Genomic DNA, 18,402 nt, shown 5'->3' on the forward strand with positions numbered 1-18,402 from the left:
TTTTGGCCATTAAGATTCAGCTTGGATGTGACCACCTGTAAGTTGTCCCTGACACCCATCCCTCCCATGCACTTCCACAGCAGCACAGACTTCTATGTACAAAAACACTTGCTAAATGGTCAGTTTCCTTGTAGTCCCTACACCAGACTCTGATCTCCCTGGGGGCAAAGACCATGTTCACCTCTTCATCTCTCACTGTGTCTTCAGTATGCAGCACAGCCCTGGTACACAGATGGTGCTGTGTATCTATTGCTAGATGAATTAATAAAACACACAACAGGTTCAGAAGAGTGAAAAATCACTTAGGTTAGGGGAGTTCAATAATGGATTTGAACTAGATCTTGGAAGATAGGTAGACTTTTTTGACAGCTGAAAGTGGGAGAAGGCATTTTAAACGGGGGGGTGGGGGTGGCGAAAACATGGAGACAGCACAGTGTCAGGAACAAGGTGCTTCCTTGAGTTACTTTATTTTACTGTAGCACAGGGCTTATGGGGGAAGAAAAGGAAAAAGCTGAAAAGAATGTTGGTATCATCATTATTAATTAAAAACACAGTGTGGTAGAAAGAATGACAAATTATTGGCTGTAAGAGCTTGGGTAAAGTCACTTCCTTCTTCTGGTATTACCTGTAAATTTGAGGAGTGGGATAGATTTTACAATCCTAAGAGTCTATGATCTTTAAAAGTGGGGTGGACCAGCTTCCTGGAAGTGGTTTATTTGGGAGATGGGGAAGGCTCTGGGTGCCAGGATAAGGAGTCTGGATTTCCAGCTGTAGAAGTATAAACTCAACAAGCTTACGGACTATGGGTGTAACCTGATGATGTAGCATGGATTTGTGGCAGAGGAGAGACTCCCATGCAAGCAGGAAGAAGACTCTCCAGGGCACTGTAAAAGTACCTAATGAGGCAATCTCAATGACATGGGCATGAAATGACAATCAAGACCTGAGTTTAGCCCCTTCAGGTAAATTTTATGTCACCTCAGGGATCATAATAAGTATTGTTTCTAAAGGAATACTGAAGAACAGCCAGACCAAATCTTTATTTTCCACCTTAAATGCAAGCTGCAACCCTGATATGGGTGCTGGAGATCATCACTGAGCTTCAGCAAGGCTGAATGTGGAGAGGTGATGGCCTGCACTCTCACTAACCTGATGCACACAGATGTTACACTTATCACAGAATACCATATCATTCCCTTCTTCACTGTCTGGAGACCGGCACACATCACAGATCACATCTTCATCATACTCTATGCCTAGCCCCTCCTCTGTCTCAATAGCATGGTTCATATTTTCATGGCATTGGCGTTCCAGGACTTCTACTGTCTTTTCCATAAGATTCTCATCAACTGGCTCACAACCTGCACAGAAATACAAACAATCAATCAACCCATCAGTCAGCTGTCATTCCCAAATTACCTACTTTAAGCCTGGTGCAGGGGTGAGGAGATCTCAAAGAATCAGTTACTAGAGGCTATTCTAATATTTACTACTTATCTAGAATCACATGTTAGTGTTTGATACATGAAGGAGAAATATATTTCACCATATTTCTTGTTAAGATATATTACTGACCCTTTAAATTTTCTGTCTAAATCCTAGCCAGTCTCCTCCTAAATCTCTCTGTGTTTTCTACTGAGGGAGGACTTTCACTGAGCTTTATAATTTTGAACACTTTAAATTATAGCATAATAAAATAATTAGAATAATATAACTATTTGGATACAAATAATAATTCAGTCTTAGTAAATTAGTCCCAATGAGCATATCTAATGATTATACAAGGACATTTTCATACAAAAAGGTATTATGTCATAAAAGAAAATACTAGGTACTATGAAATATTTTATTTCTCAAACCTGAATTTTAAAGAAATCCAGTAATATTTTCCAGTGTCGAACTTTAATACAAAATAAACCTATCAACATTTACATGGGTCTAACTGCAAATTCTAGAGTTACTTTTTTGCCTCTTGATTCCTTTTCCTTCTGTACTTTTTAGTTTTTCTTAGTATTTCATATTTAATAACCCAACATAAAGATTCATATGGTGGATACTGATAAAAACAACATTTTTTTCTGCTTGGGAGGAATATATATTTTATATATATATACTATATAATATATAATAAATATATATATTCTAGCAGCTTGTAAATTCAGAACCAATTCTCAAAATGATCCAAAACAAATTTACCGAAGTAATATAAAATGTCCTAAGGAATTCGAAATTCCACATAAACTACCTTTTTAATGTTGTAGCTACTTATAAACAAAAAACTACCCAGGTAGTATGTTTCATTTTTCCACCTACAAACCACACATTTTTTTTTTCCTCTGAAGTGAAGGAGTATTAGTGTCTGGTTATAAAAGTAGTTGAATTTAAATTCCAACTTGATCTCATATTGGTCATGTAAACTTTGACAAGTTATTTATCCACTTTAGGGCTCAGTTTTCTTATCTGTAAAATAAGGGTAATACCAAACTCACTGATTTCTTATAAGGCCGAGATGAGGTAATATTCATACATTGTTTAGTATAGTGGCTAGTATGTAGTAAGCACTCAATTTTTAAAGTTCCTCAATCAGAGTAAAAAATGTGCTTAATTTAATGTTGCTTTTAAAAGTTTATTTTAAGCTCTTAGAAACCTTACTACAAAAATGAAACCTAAGCAAAAATGAAATCATTCTAAAGGAATACTTGAGATAAGGCAATCCTCTTTTAAAACTCATCCAAGCCTAAATGCAATGTGGTATCCTGGATGGAATCCTGGAACAGAAAAAGGTCATTAGTAAAAAAAAAACCAAAACAAACAAACAAACAAACAAAAAAAAAACCCCTGATAGAATCCCAACAAAGCCTGGAATTCAGTAAACAGTAATGTACCTGTGTTGGTTTTTTTTTTTAGCTTTGATAAATGTACCATGGTAAAATGAGATGTTAATGTTAAGGGAAACTGAAACTGTGTGAGGGGTATACGGTTACTGTATTAAATGTGCAGTTTTTCTGTTAATCTGAAACTATTTCAAAATAAAAAAAATTTATTAAAAAAAACTCATCCAAAGGGAATTAACTGCAAAATACCAAAGGGACCTAATTATAAGGTGGTATCAATGTCGAAGGCAGCAATGTAATGACTGTAATGTATATGGATGTTATATAGTTCATAAATACCACACATCAAGCTATCAATGTACTTGATTATGCCCCCACACTGTGATTTTCCCTGTCTTCTGTTCTCCTCTCTTTGTGGTTCCCACCCTAAATTGACCACCCTTCCTCTCAGAAGGCAGAACAAGAGAAGACATAAAACAAGAAGTTTCAAGAAGCAAGGAGTAAGTATTGATTACTGGCAGAATAAGTACCACTATTATGCCAAACTGGATTTAATACAACTTTTTGTTCACATGCATTTAGATGCCAACCTCAAAAGAAAGAAAAAAAGAGGAGTGAGGGGAGAAAAGGAAAACCACCGATTCTTGTTGTACTAACAATAAACAAATGTGATTCAAACAAAAAGGAAATCAAATGTATCCTTCACTGTATTTCATATGGAGAATTAAAAATCACCCAGTGTTCCACAGGACCACTTGGACCTAAACACTATTCAGACTGAAGACAGGGCAAAAAGAGTTATGTGTAAGTATTATAAAACGAGTCTCCTTTCAGTCTAGGATTTCCCAGCATTGTGGGTATGGTACCGTATGGCATATATTCTCTCTAAAGATGATTTTTATGCTTATTTCCAAGTTCTTTGTTTTTGCTTCATTTTGTTTTGTTTTGAGAACTGCATGACAACTCTGGAACTCAATGGTGGTAGTTAATGACAGCTTTGGGAATTTTTGCCCTAGGCATGCCATTCTTATTCCGAGCAGCAAAACTATAACTTCTGTATTAAGGTTCCTGGCCACACCAACCTGTCAGATGTAGTGCTGTCTAATGCTAAAGTTGGAACTTCTCTCTATTAGGAGGATATGGTAGAGGTGCCATTACCCTTGGCCCCATTCACTGATCTGAGTGCTTTTCAGGGCTGAGTAAGGAAACAGTCTCAGAATTCTCAACCAGAAATCCAATCAGCCATGATAACTCTCATATTCAGAATTGGGAAACAGCCTTGCGAAACCTACACAGCACATGTTCATGTGCTATTCACCATGAACAAGGGAAGAAAAGGCCCAATTTAAATGTTATTTCTCTATTTCAGTATATTTATGCGTTTCGATACATGCCTCATTAAAATAAAATCAAAGAAAAAGTAAACAAAAAGACCAGAAAAGAAAGGAAGCCACAAGATGAAGGCAGGTTAAACGGTTGGTCCTAATGACTTAAAAGAAAAAAAAAAAAATCACACATCGAGTCAAGAAACAACTTACTTTTGAGAAAACAACTTACCCATTTCTGCAAGATCTTCATTGAGTGCCTGGAGCCAGAAGATGTCCATGTCGTCTAGGTCATAGCGGCACACAGATGCCGCCTGCTCCTTGATGTTGACATAGCCAGGCTCTGTGGTCTCTGGGACAGAGCACTGGATATACTTCCGGGGCCGGGTAAATAGAACTTCCTTTACCTTCTCGGCTACAATCCTAGAAAAGCAAAAGAAAGGTCCTAATGACAAACAACAGGTGACAAATTGTAGGCATTGACTGAATAGCCCCAATGGTACTCAGGGTCATATAATGGAGGTGAATGCTCTCCCTTTCTACCCTGTGGAAACCTCCTGCTATGCCAACTGAGAAGTATGGAAGATCCCTTTCTAGAAAGCAAATGCTTCTACAAATTATTTTGTCATCTCCTCTGAACACTGACTGCTGATGAGGTTTTTTTGTTTTGTTTGTTTTTTGCTTAATCCCTTTACCTTTTTCACCCAGTCCTACAACCCCTTCCCCTGTAACAGCTATCAGTCTACTCTCTGTTTTTATGAGTCTGTTTCTATTTTGTTAGTTTATTCTATTCACTGGATTCCATGTGAATGAAATCATATGGTACTTGTCTTTCTCTGACTGGCTTATTTCACTTAGCATAATGTCCTCCAGACGATGCATAATAGAACTATACACCTGAAACCTATAATTTTATTAACCAATGCCACCCCAATAAATTCAATAAAAATGTCATTATTGTTGTTGTTATATTATTATCTTCACTATTTATGTAGATGAGTGGAAGCCAAGAGTCCACGGACTTGTACAAACTGAAATCATTTCCCAATCATAAATGATAGCAACCATAAGTCTGAGCCAGGGCTATTGGATGGGAAGAAAGATTCCTGTGTTTTCATCAATTTCTCCAGTAGGCCAGAGCAAACCCATATTTTCCTTTACCCTTTTTTACACTTAAGAGCCCAAGGCAAGGAAAGGAAATCAAGCAAGGGAAGAAATAGAAGTTTCTCATACCAATGACCTATTCTACAACTGATGTTTTAGGTACTGCATGAAGCATCAGAAAATATAACCAAGAGGAAATCTGGATTATTATTGCCTGGCAATTTTAAAGAACAGGGTGGGCCATCAAAAAAGAGAGAGAGAGAGAGAAATAGATATATATGTCATCATAAAATAATGAAAATTGTTTCTTTGGAAGGCTTCTAAAGTCAGTTTCTTTATTCTAGAGCAGTGATTTTCAGTCACTATGCTGCAGCATACTGGTGTGCCACAAGAATTTTTAAAACATGAAATACTTGACTATTTAGTCAGGGAAACAAAACTCTTTTCCCTAAGATTGTCAAATAAAAGAAACGACAATGGCCAACACAACAATAGCCATCCGGTGTGAATGAATAAAAATGTTTTTTGTCAGATCAGCAAAAAATAAATTTTTTTGGTATCCCCAGAAAATATTAGTAATTAGTTTATGTATGTCATGAGATGAAAAATGTTGAAAATTGCTACTCTAGAGCTGTTATATAAGCAGAAGTGTTCATAAACATAAATGTATTCCTATGAATACATAAGCATATGAGGGGGGACCCCCCCAAAAATGGAATTTACTTATAAAAAGTTGTGCATTTATTGACATGTTTAAACTTCAGTCACCTTCAAAGTGCTCTCCATTTGATGCAATACACCTGTTGAGACATTTTTTCCACTGCTCAAAGCAGTTTTTGAACTCATCGATTTTGATGCCTTTTAGTGCTTCTGTCATTTTTTGTTTCACCTCTTCCACATGGGCAAAACGTTTCCCTTTGAGGACGTTTTTCATCCAGGGAAACAAACAAAAAAGTTGTTTGGGGTGAGACTGGGTGAATAGGGAGGGTGGGGTTTGGGGGTCATGCTGCTTTTGGTCAGAAACTGAACACGCAACACAGTGTGGGCAGGTGTGATTGTAAACCACTCATCACAAAATGGGCAAACACATTGCAAGTCTTAAAAAAAATTCACTGAAGCTGAATGCAGCCTCTCACAATGTTAGCTGGTACACTGATACAGATGGGATCCTAGAACACTCACCTAGCAGTGGAAGCCAGTACTATAAGGGGCCCACCCCTCAGAAGATAATTCTGATTTTTTGGGGTCCCCCCTTGTACATAGGCCAAGTCCACTCTGTAAATGCATTTATAAATATTTCCTCCTAAGTATGTGCTTCCGAAAGTGTATGATTCCAATTATATATGCCGAATAAAGTTAGTAACTATACACATTTGCACATGTTTATTTTTCTACCATATGGCATTTTGAAAGCCAAAGGCAACAAATATTTGAGGAAAAAAGCAGAGCCCAGAAATATTAATTGAAGCTAAAAATTTGGGAATGGCTGTCAGAAACTTGCTTCCAACTGAAATGAACCTAAATGTAAAAACAAGACATAATATGAATTCTCCAGGGACTATGACACTAAATATGCTGTGCTTTTTAGGTGCATGGCATATGAGGTAATTAGAGAATATCTAACTATTTCAAGATTCATCTTTTTCTAAAATGAAGAATATTTGATAACTATTCATCTCAATTGCCTTGCATTCTATGTGGAACAAGGTAGACTATAAATGTTTTTAAATTAAAAGAATATGTTTATTAAGTTTCTGGAAGAAAACAAAGAAGAATATCTTTATACCCTTGGGATAGGCAAAGATACTTTAAATAAGACAAAAGTCATTAACCATAATGGAAGAGAGCGAAAAACTTCTGTTTATCGACTATACAGGGTGAGGCAAAAATAGGTTTACAGCTGTTTGTATGGAAAATAATAAAATATTTAATAAATAATAATAATACAAGAATAAGCCCTGGCTGGTGTAACTCAGTGGACTGAGTGTTGGCCTACAAACCGAAAGGTCACTGGTTTGATTCCCAGTCGGGGCACATGCCTGGGTTGTGGGCCTGGTCTCCAGTTGGGGATTGATGTATCTCTCACACATCAATGTTTCTCTTTCTCCCTCCCTCTCCCTCCCCTATGTCTAAAAATAAATCAATAAAATCTTTTAAAATAATAATACAAGGACAAACTCTATTTCGTGTACTTAAAACTGTAAGTCTACTTTGCCCCACTCTATATATAACAAACTCCTACAATTAGTAAAAGACAGACAACCCCATTAAAAACAGCAAAAAACTTGAATAGACACGTGACAAATAAAGCTATCCAGATGGCAAGAAAACTTTTAGAAGATTCTCAACCTTAGTCGTTATCACAGAAATGCAAACTGAAATCAACCACTATTATCTACCAGAAAGGCTGAACTTGAAGACTGACCAAAATTGACAATACTAAGTGTTCAGAAGGAAGTGGAGCAGACATCTGATATAGTGCTGATGGGAATAGGAGTGAATTGGGACAACCACTTTAGTAAACTCCTTGGCAGCTGATATTATAGATGAATGTACACACCCTATGACCTAGCAAACCCTATAAATATATTTAACAAAAAGTACACATATATCTATCAAAAGATGAATAAAAATGTTTGTATTAGCATTTTTAAAGAATCTTTTTGGATTTTATTTATTTAGACAGAGGGGAAGGGAGGGAGAGAAATATCAATGTGTGGTTGTCTCTTGTGCACCCCCAGCTGGGGACCTGGTCTGCAACCCAGGCATGTGCCCTGACTGGGAATTGAACCGGTGACCCTTTGGTTCGCAGGCCAGCGCTCAATCCATTGAGCCACACCAGCCAGGGCCGTATTAGCATTTTTCATAATAGTTAAATGCTGGAAGCAACCCAAATATCTATCATGAGCAGAATGGATAAATAAAATATGGTATATTCACACAATGGAATATGACACAGAAGTGAAAATTAATGATCTACTACATGTGATAGCATGGATGAATCTCACAACCACAATGATGAACAATATGAAGTTAAAGAACTAGCAAAACGATCACCTATGGTGACGGAGGTCTGTTAGTAGGCAGGAACAGATGGAGGGCTTCTAGGGTGTTGGTAATGTTCTATATTTTGATCTGGGTGGCAGTTAAATGAGTGTATTTAATTCAAGAAAATTCACTGAGTTATACAGTTATATTTTAGTTACTTTCCTGTGTATATATTATACTTCAATACAAAATTTACAGTAATGATAACAATGATGTTATCTCACTTGTTTTTTTTTTCATATCTGTATTTTCATATCTAACTAGGAAGGCCTGAATCTCAGGACTGAGTCTGTGAGAATAAAAAAATTAGAGACTGAAACAGGAACACCAAAGGCAAGGAAACGCATGAGTAAAAGGGTAAAGTTAATACACACTCACAAGAAGAAATTCTTGTATTTATAATTATAGAGGGGGAGGTCTATAAGAATTAGTGAAAAAAACATTACTTTGGAATTTGAAAAATGGAGCTTTACTATTAAGTACATATAACATTGCTACAGCTGGAGGAAATCTCAAAATTTTCTCTGACTGATTTTCTTCTCTCTATATACTAGGTCCTAGAGACACTCTTTGAAGGGTCACCAGACCACTGACCAAATCAGCAAAAGCTCACAAGCCCAGAGACCTGAGAGATTTTGTCAGAATGATGTACTAAGTGCAGTTTTCAATTTGGATGCTTGAGTGTAAAGGAGTATGTTAGTAATTTTCTGCATGACTCAACTTTGATGAAACGACAGACCCACAACCACACCTGCTTAGCCCCAGAGAAAGAAGGCCTATTCACCTGCTGCTCCTCAAGATAAACCAGCTACCTGTTACCTCTGGTCTACGTGAACACTGCTGTGACAATGAGGAGGCAGTAGAAGAAAGCTGAGATCACTTTAACCTGACAGATGGCCCCTTCTGGTGGGTGTCTTATGCACAGTGAGTCCCGAGTGTGGCTTCAGTTGATCTAAATATTTGGCACTTAAAGACTATGCTTCATTTCCTAATGAGGAAATTAGAATCATTTGTCAACAGCACAGATCTTGCACAAATACCGTAACACCATGGATTTTTTTAAAGGCTGTAAATAAATGCCTTAAAAGCTAACTAAATAGGAGCTCCTTGCAGTATTATCTCTAGGATTAGCTTCCTAAGATGCCCCTTGTTAATCTTGCCATTCTGGGCTGACTGCTTTTCTACCAGACTTCATGCCTCATCCATAAAACAATTAAAACCTCTGTGACCCATCGTATTTTTGAAATCACACATGCTCTTCTACAATGTGATTTTGCCATTCCTGCATCAAGTGGTGAAGTCTATTCGCCACTCCTCTTGAATCGGAGAGGGCTTGTGACTGTTTTCACCAACAGAATATAGCAGAAGTGATGCTATGAGAATTGTAAGTTGGGTCATAAAGGGGAATACAGCTTTCACCTTGTTTGCTGGAACATGTGCATGTAGAGCCCTGTGCCTGAGGCCTGCAAAAAGTTTGCCTATGCTGCAAGGAAGCCAAACCACACGGGAGAGGCTGCATGCAATCCTTCCATCATCCCAGCCCAGGTGACAGATATGTTAATGAATAAGCCTGTAGACGATTTTACCCCCAACTGCTGACTCATCCCCAAACTTCAAGTCTTCCTAAGATGAGGTCATAGACATTGCAGAGCAGAGATATGCCATCCCCACTGTGCCCTGTCTGAATTCCCAACTCACAGAATCCATGAATATGATACCATAGTTGCTTGCTGCTGCTAAGTCTGGGGGCAACAGTAACTGGAAAAACAATTTATACAGCAATAGTACTAGAAAAACTGCCTAAGCGCGCACACTTGCACCGAGTGACCGGCGAGGGCTGGCGACCGTGTGTGTGACCCGCGCGGGCTGACAAATGCTTGCACCGGCCGGCAAGGCCTCCCACAGATTGGCACCAATACGGCCTGCGAGGGAGTGCACAGGGCGGCAAGGGCAGGTGTAAATTGAAAGCCCGCCCGCAATTGCGGAGCGGCCCACAAAATTAGTAGAGCTGCCCAGAGTCCCTGGAGGAGAGACCAGAGACAGGATTAACCTGAGAGTCCTGGAGCTGACTTCCTCCCATTTCCGTACTCCCCATTTGGCAAGGGCAAGCAACGCACCCAAAGAGCCAAAAGCGGGGAAAACACACAATAGAAGACCCTAAACTGACCAGTGCCGCAGCGCTCGCCGGCCAGGGGGGGCCAGATGAGTATGCAAGGTCGCAAATAAGCCCCCTGGTCTGGGGTAAGCACATGCGAGCCCAGGCAGGCGGGGGATCCTGCCACGCTGAGAGCGCGCTCAAGGAGCCCGCGTGAGAGTGCAGAGAGATCCCAAAAAATAGCCCAGCCCTGACCGAAGAGGTCACAGAGATGCCCCAAGCAGGAGTCAGACACAGACATTAGACTCCTGGAAGGCTCAAACAAACAACCCAAGGTCCTATAGGGTCAACAACTGACATCATCAGAGGCAGGCCCAGAAAGAAAAGTAAAGGACAAAAATACTTAATAGACTCTCACAAAAATGGGAAGAAAAAGAAGTTCCCCCCAAATGAGTGGAAAAGGGGACTTCACACAGAGAGAGCTAAATGAAATAGAGGTAAAGGAACTATCAGATACTGAATTCAAAACAATGGTTCTAAGGAAGCTCAATGAGCTCCCCCAGCTCAAAGAGAACTATGAGAAACTGCAGAGAAACTATCAGGATCTTACAGCAAAATATATCAGCCTGGAAAAGGACATAGAAACTATCAAGAAGACACAAGAGGATATGAAGAATACCATTTCTGAATTGAAGAACACAGTAGAAGGAATCCAAAGCAGGCTGGATGAAGCCGAGGATCGAATCAGTGAGATGGAGGACAAGATAGAAAGAAGCTCCCAGAAAGAACAAGAAATGGAAAAACGACTCAAAAAGAATGAAGAGGCATTTAGGGAAATGCAGGACAACCTGAAAAGCAATAATATCCGTAAATGGAGAAGAGGAGCAAGGGATAGAGAACTTCCTCGAAAAAGTAATGATGGAAAATTTCCCTAATTGGAGGAGAGAAAGGCTCTCACGGATCCAGGAGGCACAGAGGACCCCACTCAAGAGGGACTCAAACAGGTCCACTCCAAGACACATCATCATTAAAATGGCAACTGTCAAAGACAAAGAGAGAATCCTCAAGGCGCAAGGGAGAAGGAGAAAGTAACCTACAAGGGGGCCCCGATATGCCTAGGAGCTGACTTCTCAACAGAAACACTACAAGCCAGAAGGGAATGGCAACAAATATTCCAAGCCATGAAAAGCAAGGGCCTACAGCCAAGGCTGCTCTACTCAGCTAGGCTCTCCATTAAAATAGAGGGAGAAATACGGAGTTTCCGAGGCAAGAGAAGACTAAAAGAATACATCTCTACCAAACCAGCACTCCAAGATATGCTAAGGGGACTCGTTTAAGCAGATGAAGGAAAAGAATGAGACAGAGAGGAACACAGGTACAAAGAGAAAAGATGAGTACGTTTCTATCAGTAATATCTCTCAATGTGAATGGACTAAATGCCCCAATCAAAAGACGCAGGGTAGCTGAATGGATAAGAAAACATGACCCACACATATGCTGCCTACAAGAAACCCACCTCAGAGCAAGAGACCTACACAGATTGAAAGTAAAGGGATGGAAAAAAATATTCCAAGCAAATGGACATGAGAAAAAGGCTGGAGTTGCCATACTTGTATCAGACAAAGTAGATTTCAAAACAAAGGCCATAAAGAGAGACCCAGAGGGACACTTTATAATACTTAAAGGAAGAATCTATCAAGAAGACATCAACATTGTAAACTTATATGCTCCCAATATAGGAGCCCCCAAGTTTATAAGGAAATTGTTGGATGACTTCAAAACAAGATATAAACAGCAACACACTGATAGTAGGGGATTTCAACACCCCACTGTCAAAAATGGACAGATCTTCCAAACAAAATACTAATAAACATATTGTGGAGCTGAATGACACACTGAATCAAAGAGACTTAACTGACATATATAGAACCTTACATCCCAAAGAAGAAAAATACACATTCTTTTCAAATGCTCATGGCAGTTTTTCAAAGAGAGACCACATGATAGGACACAAAGCAAGCCTCAGCAAATTCAGGAAAATTGAAATAATACCAAACCTTTTCTCAGACCACAAGGGCTTGAAACTGGAAATCAACCTCAAAGAGAAACTTCAAAAATGTGCAAACTCATGGAGACTGAAAAGTAGAATATTAAACAATGCATGGGTCAACAATGAGATAAGAGAAGCAATCAAAAAATTTCTGGAAACAAATGAAAATGAACAGACAACAGTCAAAAACCTATGGGACACAGCAAAGGCCGTCCTGAGAGGGAAGTTCATAGCAATACAGGCTTACCTAAAAAAGATAGAAACATTTCAAATAAAAGACCTAACACTACAACTTCAAGAACTAGAGAAACAACAAATAAACCCCAGAGCAAGGAGAAGGACGGAAATAGTCAAGATTAGAGCAGAACTGAATGACATAGAGACAAAAAGAACAGTTCACAGAATCAACCAATCCAGAAGCTGGTTCTTTGAAAAGATAAATAAAATCGACAAGCCTTTAAGCAGACTCATCAAGAATAAAAGGGAGAGGACCCAAATTAATAATATCAGAAATGAAAGAGGAGAAATAACAACTGATACCACAGAAATACAAAGGATCATCAGAAACTATTATGAACAATTATATGCCAAGAAATTTGAAAATCTAGATGAAATGGACAAATTTTTAGAAAAGTATAATCTTCCAACACTGAAGGAGGAAGAAACAGAAAGCTTGGACAGACGGATAACAGCTGGGGAAACTGAAACAGTAATCTAGACACTCCCAGCACACAAAAGCCCAGGGCCGGACGGTTTCACAGGAGAATTTTACAAAACATTTAAGGAAGAGCTAACCCCTGTCCTTCTCAGACTATTCCAAAAAATCCAAGAGGAGGGAAGACTCCCAGACTCTTTCTATGAGGCCAGCATCACCCTGATTCCAAAACCAGATAAAGACCCTACAAAGAAAGAAAACTACAGGCCAATTTCGCTGATGAACATAGATGCTAAAATCCTCAAAAAATATTGGCAAACCACATCAAGCAATACATTCAAAAGATTATCCACCACGATCAAGTGGGATTCATCCCAGGGATGCAGGGATGGTTCAATATACGCAAATCAGTAAACGTGATACATCACATAAATAAAAGACAAAAACCACATGATCATCTCAATAGATGCAGAAAAAGCATTCGATAAGGTACAGCACCCATTTATGATCAAAACACTCAGCAAAATGGGAATAAATGGGGCATTCCTCAACATAATAAAGGCCATATATGAACCACCTACAGCCAATATCATACTCAATGTGCAAAAACTGAAAGCTTTCCCACTAAGATCGGGAACAAGACAGGGATGTCTGCTCTCACCGCTTCTTTTCATCATCGTATTGGAAGTCCTAGCCACAGCGATCAGACACGAGAAAGAGATAAAAGGCATCCAAATAGGAAAGGAGGAAGTAAAGCTACCCTTGTTTGGAGATGACATGATAGTGTACATAGAAAACCCTGTAGACTCTACGAAAAAACTCCTCATCCTAATAAGTGAATTTGGCAAAACAGCAGGATACAAAGTCAACATTCAGAAATCAAAGGCATTTTTGTACACCAGCAATGCAATAGAAGAAGAAGAAATCAGAGAAAAAATACCATTCGATATAGCAAGAAGAAAAATAAAGTACCTAGGCATAAATTTAACCAAAGACATAAAATACCTGTACGCAGAAAACTATACAACATTGAAAAAAGAAATTAAGGAAGACACAAATAAATGGAAGCATATACCATGCTCATGGATTGGAAGAATTAATATCATCAAAATGTCCACACGACCCAAAGCAATTTATAGATTCAACGCAATCCCTATTAAGATACCAATGACGTATTTCACAGAAATAGAACAGACATTTCAAAAATTTATATGGAACCATAAACGACCCCGAATAGCTGCAGCAATTTTGAGAAAGAAACAAAGTAGGAGGGATCACAATACCGGACATCAAACTCTACTACAAAGCCACTATACTCAAAACAATCTGGTACTGGCACAAGAACAGACCCATAGAGCAGTGGAACAGAATAGAAAGCCCAGAAATAAGCCCAGGTCTCTATGGGCATCTAATATTTGACAAAAGGGGCAGAAGCATAAAATGGAGCAATAATAGCCTCTTCAACAAATGGTGTTGGGAGAGCTGGACGGCTACATGCAAAAAATTGAAATTGGATCATCAGCTGACACCATACACAAAAATAAACTCAAGATGGATAAATGACTTAAATGTAAGTCGCAAGACCATAAAAGTCCTAGAGGAGAACATTGGCAGGAAACTCTCAGATATACCATGCAGCAATTTTTTCACTGATATGTTTCCTGAAGCAAGGGACTTAAAGGAAAGAATAAACAAGTGGGACCTCATCAAAATAAGAAGCTTCTGCATGGCAAAAGAAAACATCAGCACAATGAAAAGGGAGCCAACCCTATGGGAAAATATATTCGCTAATGATACATCAGATAGAGGTTTGATCTCCAAGATATATAAAGAACTCACTTGACTCCACTCCAAGAAGACAAACAATCCAATCAAAAAATGGGCAAAGGACCTGGGCAGATACTTTTCTAAGGAGGAGATACAGAGGGCCCAGAGGCATTTGAAAGGATGCTCAGCATCACTAGCCATCAGAGAAATGCAGGTCAAAACCACCATGAGGTACCACCTCACACCGGTCAGAGTGGCCATCATAAACAGATCAACAAACAACAGGTGCTGGTGAGGCTGTGGAGAAAAGGGAACTCTAGTACACTGTTGGTGGGAATGCAGACTGGTGCAGCCACTGTGGAAAGCAGTGTGGAATTTCCTCAAAAAGCTGAAAATGGAACTGCCTTTCGATCCAGTGATTCTCCTGCTGGGATTATACCCTAAGAACACGAAAACGCCAATACAAAAGAACCTATGCACCCCAATGTTCATAGCAGCACAATTGACAATAGCCAAGTGTTGGAAGCAACCTAAATGCCCATCAGTAGATGATTGGATCCAAAAGTTATGGTACATATACACAATGGAATACAACACAGCAGAAAGAAAAAAAGAAGTACTAAACTCTGCGACAGCATGGATGGCACTGGAGAGCATTATGCTAAGCAAAATGAGCCAGGGGGTGAAAGACAAATATCATATGATCTCACCTATAAAAGGATCCTAACCGACAATACAGAGATGCAAGGAAAATAAGACCAGTCACACTCAAAGGAAAAGAAATCAACAGAGACAAGAGGGAAGGAGGGGGGGCAGGGAAAGCGAAGGGAAGGGGAAAGTCAAGGAACATATAGCAAGGACTCATGGACAAAACCAAAGGGGAAGAGCTGAGGAAGGGAAGGAGGGAGGGGGCAAGGGAAAGGGGGGGGAGGCAGAGACAAATGTATTTGAAAAAATAAAAATAAAATTAAAAAAAAAAAGAAAAACTGCCTAAGAACTGCTTTAAAATTTAAATAAGATAAACGTGTGTATGAAAGTGCTCTGTATAGATTCTCATAACAGAAAGCAAGAATGGTAGACTGCTGCTGTCTAAAATGGAATGAGAAAAAAGCTGTGAGAAGAGTGGGGCAAGAAGAATAGGGGGAGGTGATGAGAGGCATCATGACACAGTACAGCAGTGCAGTGGGAGGCAGGCAGGCTTGTGCTCAATTTACTGCTAGGGGCTGTTCTTCCTTTGACTTACTATACAAAACCTAAATTATCTTTTGAAAGTGAAAACAAGAGGATATCCTTTAATGTTCAATATGGGGTATTAGACAACGAAGAATCAAAGATGACTCTAAGAATTTTGACCCAAAAGACTGAAAAAGCAGAGTTACAACAGAAAGGATACATCTACCATAAGTTAAATGTGGAAAACTACAGGTAGAACTAGTTTGGGGAAGATCAGTAGTTCGGTTGTGACATTTTAAGTCTGAGATGTCTACTGGACATTCAAGTGGAAATGTTGAACTGGTGGTTATATATTTGAGTCTGGAGCTTACTGAAGAAAGTACTGCTGTCCATATCCCAGTTAGATCAACTTTTACATCCCAAAGAGAAATAGTGGCCTGTCTGAAAAATCTAATCATTTCTCTTTTGGTATCACTAATGAATCAGAAGTATACGATGACATATTGTTAAGTGAAAATAGTCAAGAATGTTCCAATTTATTTATATATACATATGCGTGTATAAGCATATATACTATACAGTTAACATTTTGTATTCTGATTATTTTTCTTTTTACAGTAAGTCAATAATTCATCTATAATTTTAAAAACATACAAACACATACTTGGTAAATACATCATTAGCTACTTGTGTGTCATACAACTTATAATGCATACTTCGTTTCAACCGAACATAAAGCACTGTCTTCCTTCCATTGGAACCTTATTGCAATAGAAACTAATTTAAATATACAAACGAAAACCTAAAAAAATCTATCTGAAGCTTGTTTGTTACTGACTAGCACCAAAATCATCCAGCCTAACTAAAAACATGTAATGGGGGTCAACGCCATTTTTATTTGCTGAATTTACTTTCAAAAAATCCCTTGTGGTGTGAACAGACTTACCTAAGTAGCTGTAACTTACAGGGCAAGATGGCTCTGTAATTCTCTGTAGTCTTTCACTTCAATCACCACATACATACACTATACTACCAGATAAGAGAACTGCAGAAGGAACACTAGAACAGAATAAAAAAAAAAAAAGAACCAAACTAGTCTGAAAGCCAGGACAAAAATTCTGATAGGATTTGCTTCACCTGCTATATTGCACCATTCCCTCCCTTTTTCAGTTATTATAGCACAAATAGAGCAATTCTAGCACCCAAGAATAAGGTCAATTAATTTACATATGTCCAAAATTACTTCTGTAAATCCATTAGGAAATAATATTCTGAAGTATTATGACAATCTTGTGGATTAAGTAATAAATATTTAAGATTATCTAGTTGGTTAATTAATAGGCTCACTCTTGGAGCCCAGAGCTGCTATGTAACAAGTCAGACTAACCTGCTGAGAGACCATGTGAAAAGATCCTAACATGATATGGGAATTTGGGGAGTGCAGATCATAGTATCAACTACTATCAGTGTTACAGTGGTAAATAAAATCATTAAGGTTCCTATGCTCACATAGCTTTGAGTTTATAGTTCTACTACCAAAGAGTAGCAGAGAAATGCTATGTGTACACCAAACCCCATTTCCTTTTTCATCCATTCCTCAGCCTCCTTTGCAGTCATGTGGGCCATGTGAGTGAGCTCTGGCTTATGACATATGGGTGGATATGCCATTTCCAAGCTTAGACCCCTCCTCCCCCAAATCTATCTGCATAACCCTCCATACTGTCTCTTCCTGCAGACTGGATTTAGAAGTTTGGGGGTAGAGAAGGGAGTGGGAAAGCACCTAGCAGATAGAGGAGCCACTCATAACAAAAGACCAAGTCCCTGAATGACTACATGAGGGTAGAGGTGACCCACATCCCAAACCCACCTTGGATAGAGAAATGTGCAAGAAATAAAACCTTCATTGTGTTAAGATGCTGAGTCTGTTGGGGATGCTTGTTATAGCAATTGGCCTGTTTTGACTAATACATAATGGTAAATAATTGTTTCCCAATATTTTTAGATATATTTCAGTTTAACTACTGTATTACATTAGATTCATTCTTAAATTTCTCTAACAGATTTATACTTAGAATACTTGCTCCAGAGAAGTGAGATTTCCATGAGCAGAAAATAAAGTAACTAACCAATTAGGTTTTGATTTTAACAAACTGACATGGAGAGGCCAACCCAAAATAACGGATTGAAAGATTTTTGTTTTTACATTCTTACAGTTTTCACATGCTACTGTAAACTGCAATAACATTCTGTATTAAAAAACCTTTAGCACAGAATTAAAAAAATATCTTCACGCTTTCAATGCACACTAATTCATATTTTTTAAAATTTGGAAGGCAGAAAAATTTTTACAA

General features: G+C 38.6%; 1 protein-coding gene across 1 annotated transcript in view; it reads right to left on the minus strand.

Annotated features, from left to right (window-relative positions):
• The window catches only part of JADE3 (jade family PHD finger 3), a 151,450-nt gene that overhangs the window by 24,369 nt on the left and 108,679 nt on the right, over positions 1-18,402 (minus strand). The window contains exons 6-7 of the mRNA XM_054566506.1: positions 4,392-4,582; positions 1,150-1,361 (exon numbers count right to left, since the gene is read on the minus strand). Of these exons, the coding sequence (XP_054422481.1) occupies positions 1,150-1,361; positions 4,392-4,582 (403 nt within the window). The remainder of the gene's footprint in view (positions 1-1,149; positions 1,362-4,391; positions 4,583-18,402) is intronic.

The sequence above is a fragment of the Pteronotus mesoamericanus genome, unplaced genomic scaffold (assembly GCF_021234165.1).
Source record: "Pteronotus mesoamericanus isolate MK-2021 breed Mesoamerican mustached bat unplaced genomic scaffold, CSHL_Meso_final contig_173, whole genome shotgun sequence".
Taxonomy (NCBI): Eukaryota; Metazoa; Chordata; class Mammalia; order Chiroptera; family Mormoopidae; genus Pteronotus; species Pteronotus mesoamericanus.